We start from the raw sequence: 21,585 nt of genomic DNA, 5'->3' as shown, positions 1-21,585 counted from the left end.
CTCCATTTTCAATTCGAATCGGATTCAGGGACAGGGGGCTGGAGGGGAAAACATAAATATTGGAAAACGCTTAGAGTGGAGAGATCGGGATGAAACTTGATTGCAAGAATAAGCACAAATTCTAGATATGTGATTGACATAATTGGACCGGGTCCGCTCTCTTTGGGGGACTTGGAGGGATTTTCAGTGCTTTGGCGAGTTCGGTGCTTCTGGACATGGTAGGACGATAAAAATTGGTAGACGTGTCAGGGAACTGGACAAATTGAATTGATAAGAATCGTTTCCTTGATACGATCATCTGGGGTGGGGGGGGGGGCAGGAGGGAGGGGAAAATTGAAAAAAATGAGGTGTTTTTAACTTACGAATGGGTGAGCGGATCTTAAGGAATTTTGATATTTAGAAGGACTCCGTGTCTCAGAGCTCTTATTTTAAATCCCGACCAGGTCTGGTGACATTGGGGGGGGGGGGGGTTGGAGGGGGAAACAGGAAATCTTGGAAAACGCTTAGAGTGGAGAGATCGGGATGAAACTTGGTGGGAAGAATAAGCACAAGTTCTAGATACGTGATTGATATAACTGGACTAAATCTGCTCTCTTTGGGGGAGTCGGGGAGGGGGGTGCTAATTCGAAAAAATTAGAAAAATTGAGGTATTTTTAACTTATGAACGGGTGACCGGATCTTAATGAAATTTGATATTTAGAAGGAACTCATGTCTTAGTGCTCTTATTTTAAATCCCGACCAGGTCTGGTGACATGGCGCGTTCGGTGCTTCTGGACGTGTTAGGACGATGAAAATTGGTAGGCGTGTCAGGTACCTGCACAAATTGACTTGATAAAGTCATTTTCTCCAATTCAACCATCTGGAGGGCTGAAGGGAGAGGAAAAATTAGAAAAAAATAGATATTTTTAACTTATGAGTGAGGGGTCGGATCTTAATGATTTTTTTACTTAGAAGGACCTCCTGTATCAGAGCTCTTATTTCAAATCCCGACCTGGTCTGGTGACATTGGGGGGGGGGGCTGGAGGGGGAAACAGGAAATCTTGGGAAACGCTTAGAGTGGAGAGATCGGGATGAAACTTGGTGGGAAGAGTAAGCACAAGTTCTAGATACGTGATTGATGTAACTGGACTAAATCTGCTCTCTTTGGGGGAGTCGGGGAGGGGGGTGCTAATTCGAAAAAATTAGAAAAATTGAGGTATTTTTAACTTATGAACGGGTGACCGGATCTTAATGAAATTTGATATTTAGAAGGAACTCATGTCTTAGAGCTCTTATTTTAAATCCCGACCAGGTCTGGTGACATGGCGCGTTCGGTGCTTCTGGACGTGTTAGGACGATGAAAATTGGTAGGCGTGTCAGGTACCTGCACAAATTGACTTGATAAAGTCATTTTCTCCGATTCGACCATCTGGAGGGCTGAAGGGAGAGGAAAAATTAGAAAAAAATAGGTATTTTTAACTTATGAGTGAGGGATCGGATCTTAATGAATTTTGATACTTAGAAGGACCTCGTGTATCAGAACTCTTATTTAAAATCCCGACTGGCATCAAGCCTCTAATTTTCCTTTTAAATCAATCTATTGATCCGTAGAATTTTGCTAGAGCTTATGCCATATGAGCTCTTGGCTCTTACCGACCTCGTCAAAAGTGCCATATGAGCTCTTAGCTGTTTTTCTCTGAGCAAAATTATTTTTATATGTAAAAATGGTATTTTTAGACAAAATTTGTCAACAAACTTGAAAACCGCCAAGTAGCATTGCTACTCTGCTATCCCACATTTTGCACGGGGGCTGCCCACAATGACCACCTCATAACCCCTCAAATGTTCTTTGTGATAGGGCATACATTTATATACTTTCGATAATTTTTTGGTACTTGCTGATTAAACGAAACACACTCAAGGATTACGCTTAGGTTAGGTTTAAGTATAGATTTAAGTAATAGATTAGGTTGAGTTTAAGTATGGCGGGTCTGCGTGCAAATTGTGTTAGCTACAATTGTTCACTTATTATGAAGTAAGAATTGTTTGTAAACTTTATGCTTTCCAAAAACTTTACCCCCACACCCACTCCCTAATATGCAAATGTATAGCCCAGATTTTTAAGTCCAATGCATTGTATCACCCGTCACTTGTCTTTGTGGCTATGAAACCGGTTCTCTGAGACCCAAATTAAGCTTAATTCTTGTGTGTTTTGTTCAATTACCAAGTACCCTTTTTCTTTAAGTCAGATACTCAGATTGAGTATTTACCTTACTGACTAAATATCCCTTTCAGTGGACTTTGTAATACCTCAGAAAGGACAATCTTTGATTGAAGCATACAACGAGTGGCGAAACTGGGCTGACGAAAATGCTTGCTGTGATTACAATTTTCACGTGGCAGTTACCTGGTGGTCCGAACAGGTAAGATTTTTAACTAAAGCATTTGTGCCACTGAAGGATTCTGCTCCCTTGAAGAACTTTATATGGAAAGGGTAAGGGAGGCCCTGGGCCGTTTAGATGTTTAAGTATGCTTGAAGCCTGGTTTCTTTTGCCCATGTTATTATCCCCCCCCCGCCGAAAAAAACTTGTTCTATTAAACTTGGTAGTATTATGCCAATATGAAGCCCAAACAGGTATTTAAGCAGGCCTATATTCTGGGAGGGTGGAATGCTGAAGGGCAAATTGGAATTACGCAAAAAGAAGTAGAGTTATATGAAACTTGTTATAAATTATTAAGATAATAAAATGTTTATTAGATGTAAGGCTAGGTAGGGGCATTGGTTCCAATTCATGGAAATGAGGACAAAATCTAGCTGGGGGCATTTCGTTGTTTTTCGACTTTTTTCAATGAAAAATCTATTTGGGGGGTGGGGGTAGAAAATATAGAGAGAGGTGCATAATTGTTCCGCCCTCTAATTGGTACCCCTAGGTCAGTTCGGAATGTCCTTTTCAGCCAGCACCTGAGCCTGACGAATTGAATCTTTGTTTTAGGAACCTTTACTATTGACATTTTTGAGATGGTCATGTTCTGTTGGTAGGGATTATCTTGCTAAGGACACACACTGACATCCACTTCGGGGAAGGGTAAATTTGAGGAATCCAAAAGAAGTAAAAAAAAGAAAACAGTTGAATTACATGAAAATAAAAAAAAAAATACGAAAATTGCCAAATATACAGATATCTCAAAGGTACCTGGACCACAGACATTCTTCCCTTCCCCCCTCCCTTGTACATGCCTAATCTTGTTTAAAGTTTGGTTGTGGATCTTGGGTTTAGTTAAGCGGGAATTCTTACACGCAAATTATTTGTGCCATGCTTACTTAGACCCGAAACACACTTGGCGTTTTTTTTTTTACCGAATGTTTGTTTCACCGAGTATTTTTTTTTTTCTTCCTGTAGCTAATCTAGCGCATACACACTGGGTAAACATTCTACCATCACAACATCGTTGATTATAATATAAATGTTCGATTAAAATAGATCATACATATATCATATTAATGTAATAGGTAAACCGTAAATAAATCATAAGCGTTTTTGTATTTTCATGGAAAATAATTTAAAAAACAATGAATTTGCCCCCCACTATACATTAAAAAATACATTGTATGCCTCTTCTATCCGTATGAATTTATTAGACGTGCAGGTGTTGGGGGGAGAGTTAAGCAATTAAACTTGAAGCTATTCTGAAAACTAATTTATAGAAAGTTTCTTAATGTAAACGAATTCATTTTTTTCTAAAATAGTATTTAGGCAGGGGCTAATTATGGTCAAACCACCTGCCACTTCAAACTTTTTTTCATTTTTGGGAACTTCCTAGTCAATTTATGTAGTTTTTTTTTCAATTGCCTCATCCCTCCCCAGGAAAAGAAATTCATTTATAGCTTCTAATTTAGTTTTTTTTTTTTTTTTCATGATGTAGGCTACCCTCGGTAAACACACTCGTCAGCGAAAAAAAAAAAAAAAAAAAAAAAAAAAAAAAAAAAAAAAAAAAAAAAAAAAAAAAAAAAAAAAAAAAAAACGCCAAGTGTTTACGCTGCCATTTAGTTCGGTAGACCACCATCTCGGTGTAGGCGTTAAAAAAATGATCGTCTATTTTGTCGTTCGTTTATTGTAGTGGCAACGAGCGGCTTTTTTTTGCCAAATGTGTATTTCGTAATGCAATCCTGCATCTACCGAACGATCGGTAAAAAAAAAAAAAAAAAAAAAAATGAAAAAAAAAAAAAACGCGGAAGATGTCTCGGGCCTTAAGGTTGTTTATTTTTGTGATTAATGAAGCGGAAGTAGAAGTGATTTGCAAAACCACAGCAATTAATTCTTAGGATTTTTGATGATTTTGTTGTTTGTGCCTATCATTAAATAAACTTACAATCACATGAATAAGGAATTAATTCATGACCGTAGTTCACAATTACCAAAAAAGGACAATGAACTGGTACTCGGTATTCCCCCTCCTGTGAGAAGTAAAGTACTGCCCGCCCCAGTCAAAGTGTCAATTTACGAAAACTTAGTAGGAGGGGTGTACTTTTCAAATTTAAGGGGGGGGGGTAAGCTCGTCATTTTTCAATGAAAACACACATAAGAAATTCTTCAGTAAAAACGCTCCAAAATGGTATTTTTCAATACCTAAGGGATAGGACAAATTCTAGAAGGAGTATCCCCCAAAATGATCCCACTGTCCCCAGTTGGAATAAACCGCAACCTGACTATTTTTGAGTCATCTCATTTAGATCTTTTATCGTCATTATTGACATCGATTTGGACTATTTGGACTCACCGATTTAAACTTTCTATGGAAATTAAAGTAAATAGAAAACCTCATCAAAAACAACTAATTGCACCGTTTTGAGATAGCAGAAATAGGTACCAGATAAAGGTAATGTCATCTGTCTTACAAAAATGCGACTTTTGAAGAAACTTTCTGCTCTTCCATATTTCTCTTATCTTGTTTAATGCAATGATTTTAGTTTTTCTCATCAACGACATTGACTTCAATTATATTTATAACTGTATACTTATTTTAAATTAATAAACCACGCTGCCTTTCTATCATACAAAAGAACAAGTGGAACAATGAGGAATTAATCTAAGACGATTAGAATCTAAATTGTTAGAAGGGTTCCTTCTAACAATTTAGAGAAAAACATACTCCTGATTTGTTTTTTGTTTTTTTACCTGAATGAATTGCCTTTTTTAGTGTTGTTTTTTTTTCTTTAGTTCTGGTTATGTAAAATTAGATGAAAAGGCACTAGGTGCATCCTGGTTATCGAAACGACGGATCAACAGTGTATAAGGAAGGACCGAGGGTGTTAAGTTGAAGCTTTCAGGGCTACAACTACTAACAGTGTTGGTCAATTTCTAGGTCATGTAATAACAGTTGATGGGTTGTCAGAAGAATTCACAATTTCGTCAGGAGTACTTCTGGGCTACATCTCATCACCACACCTTTTCAACTTCTTTCTAACTGCTGTTCTGTTATTGATACATTCGGAATACGGCGCTACTATAGGAGGGCTGTTGATAAACTATCTTGCCTACGTTGATGATATTGATGTGCTAGCCAATTCTTCATGAGAACTGTTGGCACAAACTGGCAAACTCTATGATGCCACTCAGCCGGTTTGGATGGAGATCAATGTCAGCAAGACTAAAGTTATGGTCACTCAGAGACACGAACTAGAAAACCCACTCATATTCACCACAGTTAGGGGGGGGCAGATTGAAACGGTTAACGACTTCTTGTACCTTGGTGGCCTATTCTCCTCTGATAGCTACCAGCACTCTGACATGAAATCCAGACTTACACTTGCTAACTCTAGCTTACAAAGACTAGCAAAAAACGCAACAAACTCAGTATGCTCGTATTCAACAGCTTATTGATTCACATATCCAGGTAGGTCTATGGATGCGAAACATGGACACTGTAAACCGAAGACGAAAGAAGGCTACTAACTTTCAAGATGAGATGCCTCTGTCGCATCGCTGGAATCAAACACACCGAGTAAATCATAAATATGGAAGTACGTCAAGGTTGCAGTTGACTGAAACCATTTTCAGTAACATCAAACAACAACAACTGCACTAGTTAGGCCCGCACCTGATAAAATAATGTACCGAGCTCTTACGCATGAGCAAGCAGGAGGAGTGGCCTGAAAACGTCCAACGAGGATCGTCGGGACCTAAGTAAGTAAGTAGTGTAGAGTGGAGAGTCCCTGCCAATTGAACTAGAACATAGAGTAGGAACGGTCGAAATTCTAGTGATGAAGACAGACATAAGGTAGGCTACTTCGTCATGTCGCCTGTGAATCCAATCAACATTTTGGACCCCTACATTTCAACTTGGGACGAACATGTTAATGTAGCAGAAATGCTTAAACAATTTTTAATGAAAACAGACAAAGTCGTATCCTGGGGAGAGGGGGTGTAACAATTTTTAATGAAAACAGACAAGGTCGTATCCTGGGTGGGGGGTAGGTGGACCCCCCCCCCCACCGAATTTCTTTTCCGATTCGTAAAGACACAACAAAAATATATAATAATTGTTTGATGTGTTTTTAAGTTTTTGTACCCCCTCCCAGAAGTATACAGCTCCCCCCTGAAATAACAATTCTGGTTATGTCCTTGAAAACAGACCTTGTTTTCAAACAAAGAAAGGTTTTTACTTGCCATGGACGGATTATTTGTTCTTATGTGATTTTTCAGGTCAAAGAGGAGATGGCCGAGCTCGTCAGGAACCATGGCGTCAATTCATTTAAAATCTTTATGGCTTATAAGGACGTCTTTCAACTTAATGACAAGGAGATATATGAAGTCTTCGAATGGTGTAAAGAACTTGGCGCCATTGCTCAAGTGCATGCCGAAAATGGTGATATTATTAAGGAGGTAAGGATTCATCTTCTTCAATGCCTGTCATTCCACGAAATTAAAGGTCCTTTGTCAATTCTAAGTTCTTGGTCAACCTGCCTGAGATTCTAGGCGGGCGTGCCTTTCTATGAGCTAACAAACAAGTATTCGTCCAATAAGAGAGTCATACTTACTCCCGCCATTTACCCGTTCCATTTAACCAAATACTTGGAAAACTATAGTTTCTATGATTATCTTATTTCTATGACTACCTACCTTAGTTCTCTCCTAGGAATTTCATTGATGGATGATAGATAGACTTATCTGTTATAAAATGTACCCAGAAACGCTGGCGTACTAGATGGCGTACTAGTTCCCTTAAATTTATTACCCTTGCCGAACCTTTAAAATGAATAACATATCTCAAAGGACACACTTACAGTATAGTGTTACTATGGCCTGGTGACTTTTTTTACAACAAATATCGTATCATATAAACAACATTTTTTTTACATTTTTCATCGTGGTCTAGTAAGTTTCACCAAAAAGAACAAGAAAGATCACTTTCCTATACTTTCTTGTTCAAAAGTGTGCTTTAACTCTAGTGATTTGTTTTTGTAAAATACTATTTCCCGTTTTCTTGGTAAGCCATGAGTTATAAAATAAGTCATATAAGCCTTCTGCTATTAAAGTGAAACCTTTCAAAATACATCTTCAACTTAAATGAAGTACAAGAAAAGTAATTTCAGCTTGACGACTTTGCTTAATCTCAGTTTATGAGTTTTCAAATATCTGCAAATACATTAGAAACAGAAAACTAGAAATTAAGGTATAACATTGTTTTGTCTAAATCCCAATAAGTTTCATTTTCCTAACTTATCCTTTTTCAAGATAGCAAAAATTAGCTTCTTTATTTTTTTTTTTTGCAAAACTTATGTGGGAAAAATGAGAAATATTTGTTACTCAATGTCTTCTCTTTTTTTTGTAGCTATAAATCACTAATAAACTTTTGAGTTTATGGCTCGGAACTGATTGACAATAAGCCTAACTTTTGACGATGAGACTTTTTGGCGCCTAATTTGAATCTGAAGATTAAAACTTGGCATGTTGAATTATATGCTATGAATCAAAATTGATCAGCTAAATCTATAGAAGATTATACAGTTTTGCGTTGGATGGGACAAAATGTGGTCGAAAACTTGCAAGTTTCCACGTCTTTCACTCTTGCGTAAATTTGTGGCCTTGTATTATCCGAGTAAGGGGCTAAACGCTTTCTATTCAAGATGTAACTTCAGGATTGACTATTTATAAACTGGATTTACATTATTTTGGGCGTGCCGTGCGAGGTGGAAGTTTCCCATGGGTTGCGCGTGGGGACACGGTTTAGTGGAAGTGTGCCAACGCGTGGCGTGAAGCGTGACACACGGGGTGGACCAAGTGACATTCCAACTTGTATACTGGGTGCACATCACATGCACAGTGGACATTTGACATACATAGGAAATTATTTAAAATATTAGACTTTTGTAGTTACGCGGGGACTGCGATTAAAGTTTTAATGTGAGTTAAAAAAAATAACTGGGGAGGGGGGTTATAACTGAAAAGCCAGATTTTCTTGCCTGAAATTTCAAATTCCTGTTTGAAGGTCCGTTCCTGTTTCTGCAAAAGAAAGTCTAAAATTTTATTATCCTTTTAAGACGGCATTAATTAAAGGAACGTAGACAAGTAGGCTTAACAAATCGACCGAGCATATAAATTTGATTGAGGAAATACTTATTATTCACTTTACCGTTTGTCCCTCTATTTAGTAAATGGGGGGACGTAGCCTACCAATCTGTCACCAAACCTCATTTAAATGCTATTTCAGATTAAACGGCATTAATAGATGTTCGCTGAAAGACTTATGTCCTTTGACCAGGGGGGGGGGATCTAGAGAAAAATCCTGGGGGAGTTCCAATATGACATGGTCGCCAACGAGTAAAATCTTGTGGCGGCCCATAGTTACAAAGGTGCCAATAATTGACCAAATTGACAATTTTATTCTAAAACAAAATAAAAACATAGAAAAAACAGGAAAAGAGGGCGACAGAAAAAAGTCTTTGGGAGAGGGGGTTCCCCAATCCCCTCCTGGATCTGCCTGTGGCATTGACTATGCATATGGTAATTTTTCTTCTTTGTTAGCTCGGTATTTTGTAAGACATAAAAATTGGCCCACAGATCCGTGGAATATAAACCAAGCATAAAATTAATAATAAGTTTAGTACATTTTAGAAGTATCTGTGACCACAGAATGATCTTGTGCTTTCAGAATGAATTTTGAGTTGCTTCAATACGTCCAGAATTGTGCTGTATGGCTCTTCGTCATTTAGGCGGTTTCGTATCTGGTCTTGACCAACCACTATAATGAAAAGGCTGGAGATCATTAAGACGGGCGATTTACGGGGGGTTGGATGTCATCGCGTTGACCCGAAGTCTTCCCTTCACCCAAGTACTATGTTAAGTACCTAATGTCTCCCTTGTGTACTAAGTTAACGGGCGTATTTATTTAATTAGGGTAGGCTATATTTTCCACCAGTTTTCCAACTAGGATTGATTTCTGATTAGCGGTCATTTTATCATTCAATCTGACTAGTTCAAGATTCAGAAAATCTCACTGAAACTTTGAATGTTTTCAGTTTAGGATTTATGGTACTCACTGTAGAGATCTAAGCTCGTGCAATCTCCCATTCTATATTATTAATTAAAAAAAACTTTTTTCCACGAAACAAGCTTTTCAACAAAAGTAAAGAGCGGCATTAAGCCAAGAACGGGCAGAAATAAAGTCAAATAATCTTCCAAGCGTAAGACTACCAAAAACCAATTTCATTAAATAAATGAAACGGAAAACGAACAGAAATTACAATAAATAGCCGAGTCAAACTCAAAACAAGCAAAAATTAACATGAGTATGGCTGATAACCATGGCTTCTCAAGACCAGAACATAATGTGTGCTTTACTGAAATAAAAAAAAGACCATGGATTATCAGTTTAATTGACATGTACTGATATATATATATTCTTTAAAGTTTTAATATTTTTTTTTATTTATTAAAGTAAGAGAAGGGAAAATGTTTAAAACATATTTTTTTTTCAGTAAAGCACAAATTATGTCCTGGACTTGAGAAGGCATGCTGTCTATCAGCCTCACTCATGTTAATTTTTGCTTGTTTTCAGTTTGACTCGGCTATTTAGTAAAATTTCTGTTCGTTTTGAGCTTCATTTATTTATTGATAGTGATTTGTGGTAGTTTTACGCTCAGAAGATTATTATGCTTTATTTCTGCTTATTCTTGGCTCAATGAAGCTCTTTACTTTTCTTTGAAAAATTTGTCTCGTGGAAAAAGTTTTTAAAATTAATTTCTGTTCGTTTTTATCGACATAGTCCTTTTCATGGAAAAAGTAATGTTTTATATCTTTTCAGTTTTTCTATAAGAATCCGTAGAATGGGTTTCTGTTTGTATATTGGAGAAACTTTTTTGACAATTTTTAATCCTGACACAGCCAAGAATAAATAACACATTTAAGTCCCCTAGACATTGAAAAATACATTTTACGCCTCCCCCTTTATTTATCGTAAACTGACATGACTCTGCCATGTTATCAAATGTTTTTTATCGTTATTGTCCTCCCCCTCCACAAGTGATTCCCGGTGATAACCTCCTTTCAACAGAACTGTCTAAGAACCCCCTACCCCCAAGCACTTCCTGGCCTATATTAGAAAAAGTTTAAGAAGTGGGAAGTTCATTTTTTTTTCAGAAAAATTCAAAGAAAGTATGGTATAATACGTGAAAATCTAGGTATTTGATACTAAAGATTGTCTTTATGTATCAGGCACTCGCCCTCCTTATTGGGGTAGAACATCTGATTTCCAATCTAATGAGCCCCCTCTGGAGTTTATAAGATCACCCTTTCCATAAAAACCTTATCTGCCTTCGGGTCATAACTTACAACCCTTGCGCTGAGGGCTGTGGTGGGTGGGGGTTGTCATTCACAAAGACATAATTTCCAGACCTTTCACCTAACCTGAACAAAATGGCTATCTTAAAATTTTGAATAGATGTGTTTTGGGAATTGATGGGCATGAGGGGGGGCTTGTTACCCTCCAAATACTTTTGACTATTAAAAAGGTCCTTTCAATTTCCAATCGAATGAGGCTTTTTTGAAGTTTCTACGACAACAAATGGTAACTCAAAATTTTTATCAGATACATTTCAGAAGAATACTAAGTGGGGGGGGTATCCTCCCTTTGGTCTCTTTGAATCTATCTTAAAAGGGCACTAGAACTTCTGATTACCAATCCAATGACCCTCCTCCGAAGTTTACACTGCCACCCTTTCTATAAAAACTTTATATGCCCCCTGGGCATAAATTGCAACCCTTGTCCTTAGAGCTGTGAGTGAGGGAGGTTCCACCCTCAAAGACATAATGTCTGGACCTTTTCGATTTAACGGAAATGGGAACTTCCTGGGAGGGTGTAAAGAGGGAGGCTTTAAATAGATAGGTTGGAGCAGGAGCGTGCGTAGTTGTGTTGGCCTCAGGCGGCTTGGTGCTGCAGTTATTATTATTGTTAGTAGTAGTAGTAGTAGTTTTGACTACGCTGAACAAAATGGATGTTTCAAAATTGTGATTGGATGTGTTTTTGCGAAATGGTAGCCTTGGAAGGGAGGTTGGTTGCCCTCTAATCACTTTCAACTATTAACAGAGGTATTAGCCCTTTCAGTTTCCAATTGAATGAGCCTTTTTAGAAGTTTCTACGATAAAAAATGACTATCTCAAAATTTCTTTCAGATGCATTTCAGGAAAATACGAAGTGTATGCTGGGGGAGGGGGTCCGCCCTCCGATCATTTTGAATCTGAAAATGGATGCTAGAACTTCTGATTACCAATCGAATGAGCCCCATCTGAAGTTTATACGACCACCCTTTCTATGAAAACTTTATATGTCCCCAGGGCATAACTTATAATCCTTGCCTTGAGAGCTGTGGGGGGGGGGTTGTCATCCTCAAAGACATAATTTCCAGGACTTGTAACTACGTTGAGCAAAATGGTTGTCTCAAAATTTTGATTGGATGGGTTTTGGGAAAATGGTGGGCGTGGTAGGGGCGTTAGTTGCCCTCTAGTCATTTTTGGCTATAAAAAGGGGCACTATCCCCTTCAATTTCCAATCAAATGAGCCTTTTTAGAAGTTTCTACAACAACAAATGACAATCCCAAAATTTCTATCAGATGCATTTCAGAAAAATATGAGGTGTGGGGGGGGTTAACCACCCTCTGATCACTCTGAATCTTAAATAAGGTACTAGAACTTCTGATTACAAATCCGATGAGTTCCCTCTGAAGTTTACACGATCACCCTTTCTATTTATTTATATAAACCTTAAATGTCCCCAGGACATAATTTACAACCCTCGCCCTGAGGGCTACGGGGGGGGGGTTGCCATCTTCAAACACATAATTTTCTGACCTTTCAACTACGTTAAACAAAATGGCTGTCTCAAAATTTTGATTAGATGTGTTAAGGGGAATGGTGGGCGTGGGAGGGGGTTTAGTTGCCCTTCAATCATTCTACTATTAGAAAAGGCATTAGTCGTTTCAGTATCCAATCGAATGAACCCTTTTCGAAGTTTCTACAACAAGTCCTTCGATACGAAGTGTCCTGACTTAAGACAAAAAAAAAAAAAATAATACATTGGGCCCACATCGCTCCTAACTTAGGCAGCGCTAACTGCCTATGATAAGTGGTTGGCCAAGCATATTTCTTGTTGTGTGCCCTTCTTTAACAAGCTCATGCACTTATATGATTTACGACCTTGTATTATAATTTCTCAAGAATCTTTTTTAGTGAAAAAGTCAGATTATTGTTCGCACGTATACGCTGTTAAAACGCTGAAAGAAAACGTCATCCATCGGGGCCTTAACGTTTCGATTTGACAGCTCATTTATTAATCCATGGTAAAACTTTAACAATAATAGAAATTATAACAATACACAACTTACCATAGTTCAGTCAAGGCCGTATCCAGGGGGGGTAGGGGGTTTGATCCCTCCCCCTCTCCCTCCCCCTGAATGTTTGTCTGGCTTATAAAAACGTAACGAAAATACATATAACCAAATTTTTGATGTGTTTTTAAGATTTTTTTGTAACACTCCACACCCGAACAAAAATACTTTTGTAAGATCCCTCCCCGAAAAAAAAATCCTGGATATGGCCCTGAGTTCAGCAGATTTGAGAGCAGATTTTTTAAATATTAAATAAAAAAAACTGATTTTTTTAGCTGAAAGTAAGGAGCGACATTAAAACTTAAAACGAACAGAAATTACTCCGTATATGAAATGGGTTGTCCCCTCTGCAATCCCTCGCTCTTTACGCTAAAGCTTTTAATTGTTTTAAAAAGTAGAATTGTGACAAAGAGTCAAACTTTAGCGTAAAGAGCGAGGGATTGCAGAGGGGACAACCCATTTCATATACGGAGTAATTTCTGTTCGTTTTAAGTTTTAATGTCGCTCCTTACTTTCAGCTAAAAAAATCAGTTTTTTTTTATTTAATTTCTGAACGTTTTTGAATTAATGCATGTTTGGTTTTGGCTCTCCGCACATAAATTATTAAAATGAAATTTGTATATTAATTCTTTTTTGGCAAAATGGCTTTCTCTTAGTTTTGATCAGACGATTTTGAGAAATAAGGGGTGGAGAAGGAGGCCTAGTTGCCCTCCAATTTTTTGGCTACTTAAAAAGGCTACTAGAACTTTTAATTTTTAACGAACGTTTTTATTAGTAAAAAATATACGTAACTTAAGAATCAACTTACGTAACAAACTTTCATAACCTTATATTTTTATTATGTATATGAGGGGGTTTGTACCCTCGTTAATACCTCGCTCTTTACACTAAATCTTAACTTTTCGCCCAATTCTTTAAGAATGACCCCTGAATCAGAAAGGCCGTAGAATAAATAGTTGAAATTACTAAAAATACTTTAGCATAAAGAGCAAGGTATTTATATCCTCCTAAATACCTCGCTCTTTATGCTAAAGTATTTTTAGAACCCCTCATATGCGTAATAATCTCTGTTCGTTTTAAGTTTCAATGCTACTTCTTCCTTTCATTTGAAAAAAAGTTTTCATGTTTATTTTTCATTGTTTTCTTATAGTAATGCTAGAGAATCCTGCACCCTTTTCATTGAATTTTTCATCCCCCATGACAGATTTCTCCAAGGAAAGATCCTCCAACATAGCCCCCTCTCCTCAGCCCCTCCCCCAAACAAAATAAAATCCCCCTGAAAACGTCTGTACACTTCCCAATAACCATTACTATATGTAAACACTGGTCAAAGTTTGTAACTTGCAGCCCCTCCCCCAGGGAATTGTGGGGGAGTAAGACATTCCCAAAGACATAGTTATTATGGTTTTCGACTATGCTGAACAAAATGGCTATCTCAAAATTTTGATCTGTTGACTTTGATAAAAAATGAGCGTGGGAGGGGGCCTAGATGCCCTCCAATTTTTTTGGTCACTTAAAAAGGGCACTAGAACTTTTCATTTCCATTAGAATGAGCCCTCTTGCGACATTCTAGGACCACTTGGGCGATACGATGACCCCTGGGGAAAAAAAACAAAACAAAAAACAAACAAATAAACACGCACCCGCGATTTGTCTTCTGGCAAAAAATACAAAATTCCATATTTTTGTAGATAGGAGCTTGAAACTTCTACAGTAGGGTTCTCTGATACGCTGAATCTGATGGTGTCATTTTCGTTAAGATCCTACGGCTTTTAGGGGGTGTTTTCCCCTATTTTCCTAAATAAAGCAAATTTTCTCAGGCTCGTAACTTTTTATGGGTAGGACTAAACTTGATAAAACTTATATATTTGAAATCAGCATCAAAATGCGATTCTTTTGATGTAGTTATTGATATCAAAATTCAATTTTTTAGAGTTTTGGTTACTATTGAGCCGGGTCGCTCCTTATTACAGTTCGTTACCACGAACTGTTTGATTAAGCATACAAATTTAGTACATTTAGTAGTAGCAACTAAATAGACAATATTCCAAAGCATGAGGCTTGGCTTCTCTTTTGAGCTTTCGAAATGCCTCGGAAACACTTTGAGGTGCATATTATCTCAGTATTCAGTAACCTCTATTTATGAAAGCACTGATCAAACAGTTTGTGGTAAAGAACTGTAGTAATGAGCGACCCGGCTCAATAGTAACCGAAACTCTAAAAAACAGAATTTTGATACCAATATACACATGAAAAGAATCTAATTTTTATGTTGATTTTAAATATATAATTTTCATAAAGTTTTTATTATTTTATAAAGTAGAGTTCTGAGAAAGTGTCAAACTTTATCGTAAAGAGAGGGGCGCTGAGGAGAGGACAGCCCCCTTCATATACAGAAAATTTTTATTCGTTTTAAGTTTTAATGTCGCTCCTTACTTTCAGTTAAAAAAGCTTGTTTTTTTTTTCGTTTAACTGTTTTTAGAGATTAGATTGTACAATGGTGAAGTGGCATGGTGTTACATTCTGACAAGAGAGGTAAGGGCAAAAAACAATCTAATAACCCCGGCACGTACTTGGTGGAAAGGGGACTTGGGAACAAATCAGAAATTTTTATTATTCCTAGGCACTTCTTATTCAAGTCTGTGGTGATGTTAGTTAAGGGGGCCTTTCTATCCCTAGATTCTCCGATATATTTAGGAAACGTCTTTTTGGGGTATATTCACTGAAAAACGCTTTTTTTGGGGGGGGGGGTCATTGAAAAAATAAGAATAAATAACACATTTAAGCCCCCTAGACATTGAAAATATGTTTTACGCCTCCCCCCTTTATTTATTGTAAACTGACGTCACTCTGCCAAGTTATAAAATGTTTTTTTGTCGTTATTGTTTTCCCCCTTCACAAGTGTTTTCCGGTGATAACCTCCTTTCAACAGAACTGTCTAAGAACACCCCAACCCCAAGCCCTACCTGGCCTATATTAGAAAAATTTGAAGAAGTGGGAAGTTCATATTTTTTCAGAAAATTTCAAAGGAAGTACGGTCTAATACGTGAAAATCTAGATATTTGGTCCTAAAGACTGTCTTTATGCATCAGGCACTCGCCCTCCTTATTGGGCGCCCCTAAAGCTATGATTTTGCTTGTATCTAGCATGGTAATCATAGATGCACACCTTAAAGGGCAGGAACGGGTTTATTTTGGACAATATCTCTTGACTGATCAAAAACCCGACAGAAGTTTCATATTATTTACTATAGCTGACTACTTCACTTAGCAATTAGCCCCTAAATTAGTTCCTACCTTTTTATTCGCATCTAGTACTATATGGCGATGATCCTGGACTAAATTTTACTAATGAAAATGGCTGGTTCTCTTGGAAATAGCAATTTACTTTCAGCTAGAAATCTTCTCTAGGGACAGGAGTTTAACTTTATTGATTTCTCTTTGCAGAATTGTCAGAAGTTACTCGCTGCCGGGATCACTGGACCGGAAGGACACGCCCTTTCCCGACCTGAGGATGTCGAAGCTGAGGCAGTGAATAGAGCCTGTGTTTTAGCTAATCAGGTTAGATTATTATTTTACCACTTTCTGTTGCATTGTATTTTTAAACAAAATGCTTCTTTTTTTTGCTGCTTTCTCAATGAAAGAAATAAAGCCTGATAAGGCGACAGTCAGAAAAAAGAAAGGAACTAAGGATATGGCCCAAAACTCAATTGTATCTTAGAACGAGCATTCTACATTTGTTAAGAGAGTAACTGTTGTATATAGTCAATTTATGTATTTATTCTCGAAAACGGCTCCATATACATTTTTTTTGATTAGCAGACTGAATTTTTTGGCCTAAAAAAAACAATCTAGATAGGTCACGATTTTTTTTGATTTTTTTTTTTTAAGAAATACATTTGGTATCTTTTACCCATGTGAAATTGTACAGGATAACAAATGAGTGCGAACAGCTAAGGCAAATGACATGGAACAAACGAAGGCGAGAATCACATTGAATTACAAACGAAAATGTTGCACGAAATCATCGGTTAGAAAACAAATCGAATTACTTTTAGCGTCCGTGAAGGATAAACAGAAAGGATGAATTAAAATTGACGTCAGAATGTCTTAATTAAATCGAAATTGGACTTAAAACTAAAGAATAACACGATAATTATGCTAATGCGTAATTTAGATATTTCAGAGGGCATATGCAATGAAACGTGCCTGATTGTTACTGAAATATATAACAGTATAATAGAGCAAAAATATAAATACTGGGGAAAAGAAGGTTTTTTGGTACCCATGACTTCATGCGAACTTATATACGATGATTAATAAATCTGAACAGCTAAAGCACAAGACATAGAAAAAATGTCTCTGGTAATAATGAACAGAAATGATGCACAGTGAAAATCACATTGAATTGCAAACGAAAGGGTTTCACAACGATATCTAAACAAATAAAAAATACAATGGAATGAAGGAACGTGTTATTTTAACGTCACTGAAGGATAAACAGAAAGGAGGAACTGAATTCAGACCAAATTGTCTTATTTCAATTAAAATTGCTGATTTGCCACCCTATGACATAAGAATAAAACGATAATTATGGTTAATGCCTCATTTAGATATTACAGAGGTTATATGCTATGTAACATGCCTAGTTGTTACTAAATTATATAACAACGTGATCATATCAAGAATATAATTACAGGGGAGAAGCTGGAAAAGAATATTTTAGTATCTATGACGTAAATTTTGTAAGATGGTAAATTAATCCTAAACACTGAAGCAAAAAGCATGTTAAAAAACGTTAAAAAGTTCTTTTTCTCAATTACTACGAAATATTTTAAAGTAAATTTAAAAACATTACCCTAGCTTGAGGGTAAAGACCTTGGCATCATCCCTATTCCAAGAGAGATGTGAAGAGAAAAATCATTTTATTCAGTATTTTTTAATCAAAATATAACCAAGACTCAAGAATTTTTCCGTTGATAGTATTTTCTTCAAGTTTGACGTTTAACTGAAAAACATATGAAAAGACAAATCATTATACTTACCATCCCGCCGTTGTCCCATGCTAATCTATCTCCCCCTTCATTTTAACAATTTTCTTTATTTAATTGTTTACCCTATAATTTGCCTTTTCTGGTGTCATTTTTTCAAGTCTTGTCACCTAGCCCCACGCCTAAGATAAAATCCTGTGTACGTGTTTGATTGCCTAACGTGCGAAATGGTTAGCCTACTAATTCTACAACAACAAAAATTCTCAAAATTAGCGTATGTATTAGCGTAAAACGTCAAAACTGTAGAGAAAAATATTCTATTCGATTTGGCGTAATCTTAATAGTCATGAATGACATTGTTTTTTTCATTTCTTGTTTCAGAATTTCGTTGCATTTAAAATGAGCAGTATTTCTTCTTTCTCGATAATTTCGACTTAAATTTTTTTTTAATTGAACTGAAATTTGAACCTAATATTCTTATTTAGTTGAATTTTGGGTAAAATTCTAGTTAATTGACTTCTTGCTATCTCGGAAAGGGTCTAGGTTAGGAAAATGAAACTTTCAGGGATGGGTCTACAGGCCAAAGTATGTCCCGGGAAGGTATTTTGAAGTACCCACCTCCACTCCTTCTCCCGCTAGAGGGCCCTGAAATTTGCCTACATGACAGGTACCTATTGAAATTTTGACAAAACAACATTTTACCTTATTTTTCAGTTACTAGTTGCTTTTTCTCTGCTTTTAGTTCTGAAAATGCAATTCCTGTTATTTGGGTAGAATTTTGAGCCTTATCAATGTTTTTTTTTCTCAAAATTTAGGAAATGTATTTGCATATCTTTAAAACCTTATAAAATGGGATTGAGCAAAGTTATGAAGCTGAAAACAATTTTGTTGTACTTCAATTAAGCAGAAGATCTATTTTGCAAGGTTTCACTTTTATAACACACATATTTTTAAAGGTCATCAAAGGTCAGGGCCCTCTAGAGGGAGAAGGAGTGGAGGTAGGTACTTCAAAATACCTTCCTGTGACATACTTTAGCCTGTAGACCAATCCCCGAAAGTTTCATTTTCCTAACCTAAACTCTTTCCGAGATAGCAAGAAGTCAATTAACTAGAATTTTACCGAATTTTGTACTAGATTTATTCTTATCTTTGTTTTGCTTTTATTTTAAAGATCTATTGTTTTTATTACTTTTATCTTCTCAATTTATTTTTCCTTGGAAAGTTCGAATTCCGTAGGTCTACATAACAAAACTCTAAAAACAATTGGAAAATGAAAATGAAATCAAATTAGTGGGAAGAATAATTTTTAAAATATTTGGGATTGAATATTATTATGACATACTCATGTTTTTTGGAATTTTGTCCTCCTCCCCCGCCTAAGGTAAAATCCTGAGTATTTGCCCGATTGCAAAATTTGCGAAATGCTTACTTATTCAGCAACGAAAAAATATATATAAAAATTAGGATACGAAAGCTGTAAAATAAACTTTCTATTTCATAATTATATATATATATATATATATATATATATATATATATATATATATATATATATATATATATATATATATAAATAAGTTGTTTGTTTGTGTGTCTGTTGACTGACGTCATGTTTGTTTGTCGACCAACGTCATGTTTGTTGACTGACGTCATTATAAGGATTGAGCTTTATGTCGTCATGAAGTTGTTTGCCGACTGACGTCATGTTTGTCAACTGATGAAATTACAGACCGGGACACCGGGACACAAATGACGACCGGGACACCGGGACACGGAATATAAATGACGACCGGGACACTAAAAGAGAAATTACAGACTGGGACACCGGGACACAACTCACGACCGGGACACAGGGAATATAAATGACGACAGGGACACAACTACAACGGGGACGCCGGGGGCACAGGGGGATATTTAAATGACGATCGGGACACAGGGAATGTTCGAAGAGAAATTACAGACCGGGACACCGGGACACAAATGACGACCGGGACACAGGGAATATAAATGACGACCGGGACACAGGGACACATCTACAACGGGGACGCCGGGGGCACAGGGGGATATATAAATGACGACGGAGATACAGGGAATGTTCGATTAGCAATCACCATCAACAAAGCTCAAGGGCAATCATTAGAATAATGAGGTATAGATCTGAATACGGACTGTTTTTCCCATGAACAATTACATGTTGCATGTTCAAGAGTCAGTAAACCTGACAATCTATTTATATGCACAGACAATGGGACAGCGAAGAATGTTGTATATTCGCAAGTTTTACGTAGTTAAAAACACACACATATATATATATATATATATATATATATATATATATATATATATATATATATATATATATATATATATATATATATATATATATATATATATATATATATATATATATATATATATATATATTCACAGATGGGACACAGGGACACAACTACAATGGCGCGTAACAACTTACGCGCGGGGGGGGGGCGAAGTGCCACCCCAACAGCCTTTTTGGCTGTTTCTTATTTCAGGATTCTTTAACATTTTTCTGAGTAATATTTCTTCTATAAGCGTGGTTTCATGACTCCTTTTCAGACCCAAAGAAAAATTAAAATGATAATCTTTCTACTACGGTGTGTTTCTGTGTAGATGTTTGCTAAGGTTCTTGGAATGAATCCTACAAGTTTGCTTAACCTTGTTTGACGCCAATTGTTTGTCTGCCAAATATTAGAGAACGTTTCATCACTCAAACATGCAAACTCAAACATTCTTCTTCGTATCATGTTTTAGAGATTTATTGAAATCTTGCTTGGGTATAAAATCATCATAATAATTTTATAGGGATTTCTGATATGGCTTAGGGGTCAATCCAAGCGTTTTTGGAACCGCACTAAGCGTTGCGGGTCTGTGACAAACGTGGCGGAAATGGGTAGCACACATGGCGTTCTGAGATATACACCAGGGGGTCGGAAGTCGGTGCCCCCTCAGATATGGCTTTATATCTCAAAGATGTAGGCTAATCGGTAGCATCATTTGGGAGGGCGTCAGGTTTTTTCACCTCCTACCACCTTCCCTCCTTGATTCGACAAAAATGCGTTTTTGGTATCTTCTTTGACAAAATTGGCAGAAAGAACTAAATCCACACCCTAAATTTTAAAAATACCTTTTTGTCTCCCCTCATATTTTCGTTCATTTGCGCCAATTCTGTCAAGTTTATTGGCTAGTGAAATTAGTCAATTATATAGGTATATTTTAGCTATTAATTTTCTACAGGGTGTAATTCCAGTTTAAAGAAGATCAAACTTAAAGAAAAGTTTTTACTCGTCTGTTGATTTTATGTCTAGTTTATTTTTAGTATTAGTCCAAAAGATTTAATGGATTATTCAAGCTAAACTAAGAAACTGGACAACACACGCACTGTATCTATAAGGGTATAAAAAAAAATCAATGTTCCTTTGGCAATTTATTTTCTAAACAAAGAAACTGAAGAAAGGAAAAACTGTATTTGCTGGAGTTAATAAAAATCAATGTTTCTTTGACAATCTGTGAAAAACTTAGAAGAAGCTATTCACGCTTATTTCTGATATCTAACCCTGGATTACCCTAGCAACGCACGGTCACTGAAAAAGTTGGACTCTGATAAAACTTCAGATGTATTTTTGAGCAAAATCCGAAATTTTAGTTCTTAGTTGGGGAGGGGAGGTATGTCACACCTTCAACGTTTTTTCTTG

The 21,585-nt window shown here is 36.6% G+C and overlaps 1 protein-coding gene across 4 annotated transcripts in view; it reads left to right on the top strand.

Moving 5' to 3' along the window:
- LOC136034528 (dihydropyrimidinase-like) overlaps positions 1-21,585 on the top strand; it is a 255,283-nt gene that overhangs the window by 195,968 nt on the left and 37,730 nt on the right. For all 4 annotated transcript variants that reach the window (XM_065715755.1, XM_065715756.1, XM_065715754.1 and 1 more), the window contains 3 exons: positions 2,276-2,403; positions 6,685-6,864; positions 16,311-16,424. In XM_065715755.1, the coding sequence (XP_065571827.1) occupies positions 2,276-2,403; positions 6,685-6,864; positions 16,311-16,424 (422 nt within the window). The remainder of the gene's footprint in view (positions 1-2,275; positions 2,404-6,684; positions 6,865-16,310; positions 16,425-21,585) is intronic.

The sequence above is a fragment of the Artemia franciscana genome, chromosome 13 (genome assembly GCF_032884065.1).
Source record: "Artemia franciscana chromosome 13, ASM3288406v1, whole genome shotgun sequence".
Lineage (NCBI taxonomy): Eukaryota > Metazoa > Arthropoda > Branchiopoda > Anostraca > Artemiidae > Artemia > Artemia franciscana.
The sequence above is the reverse complement of the archived record's forward strand: the minus strand, read 5'-3'. Positions and strand labels throughout refer to the sequence as shown.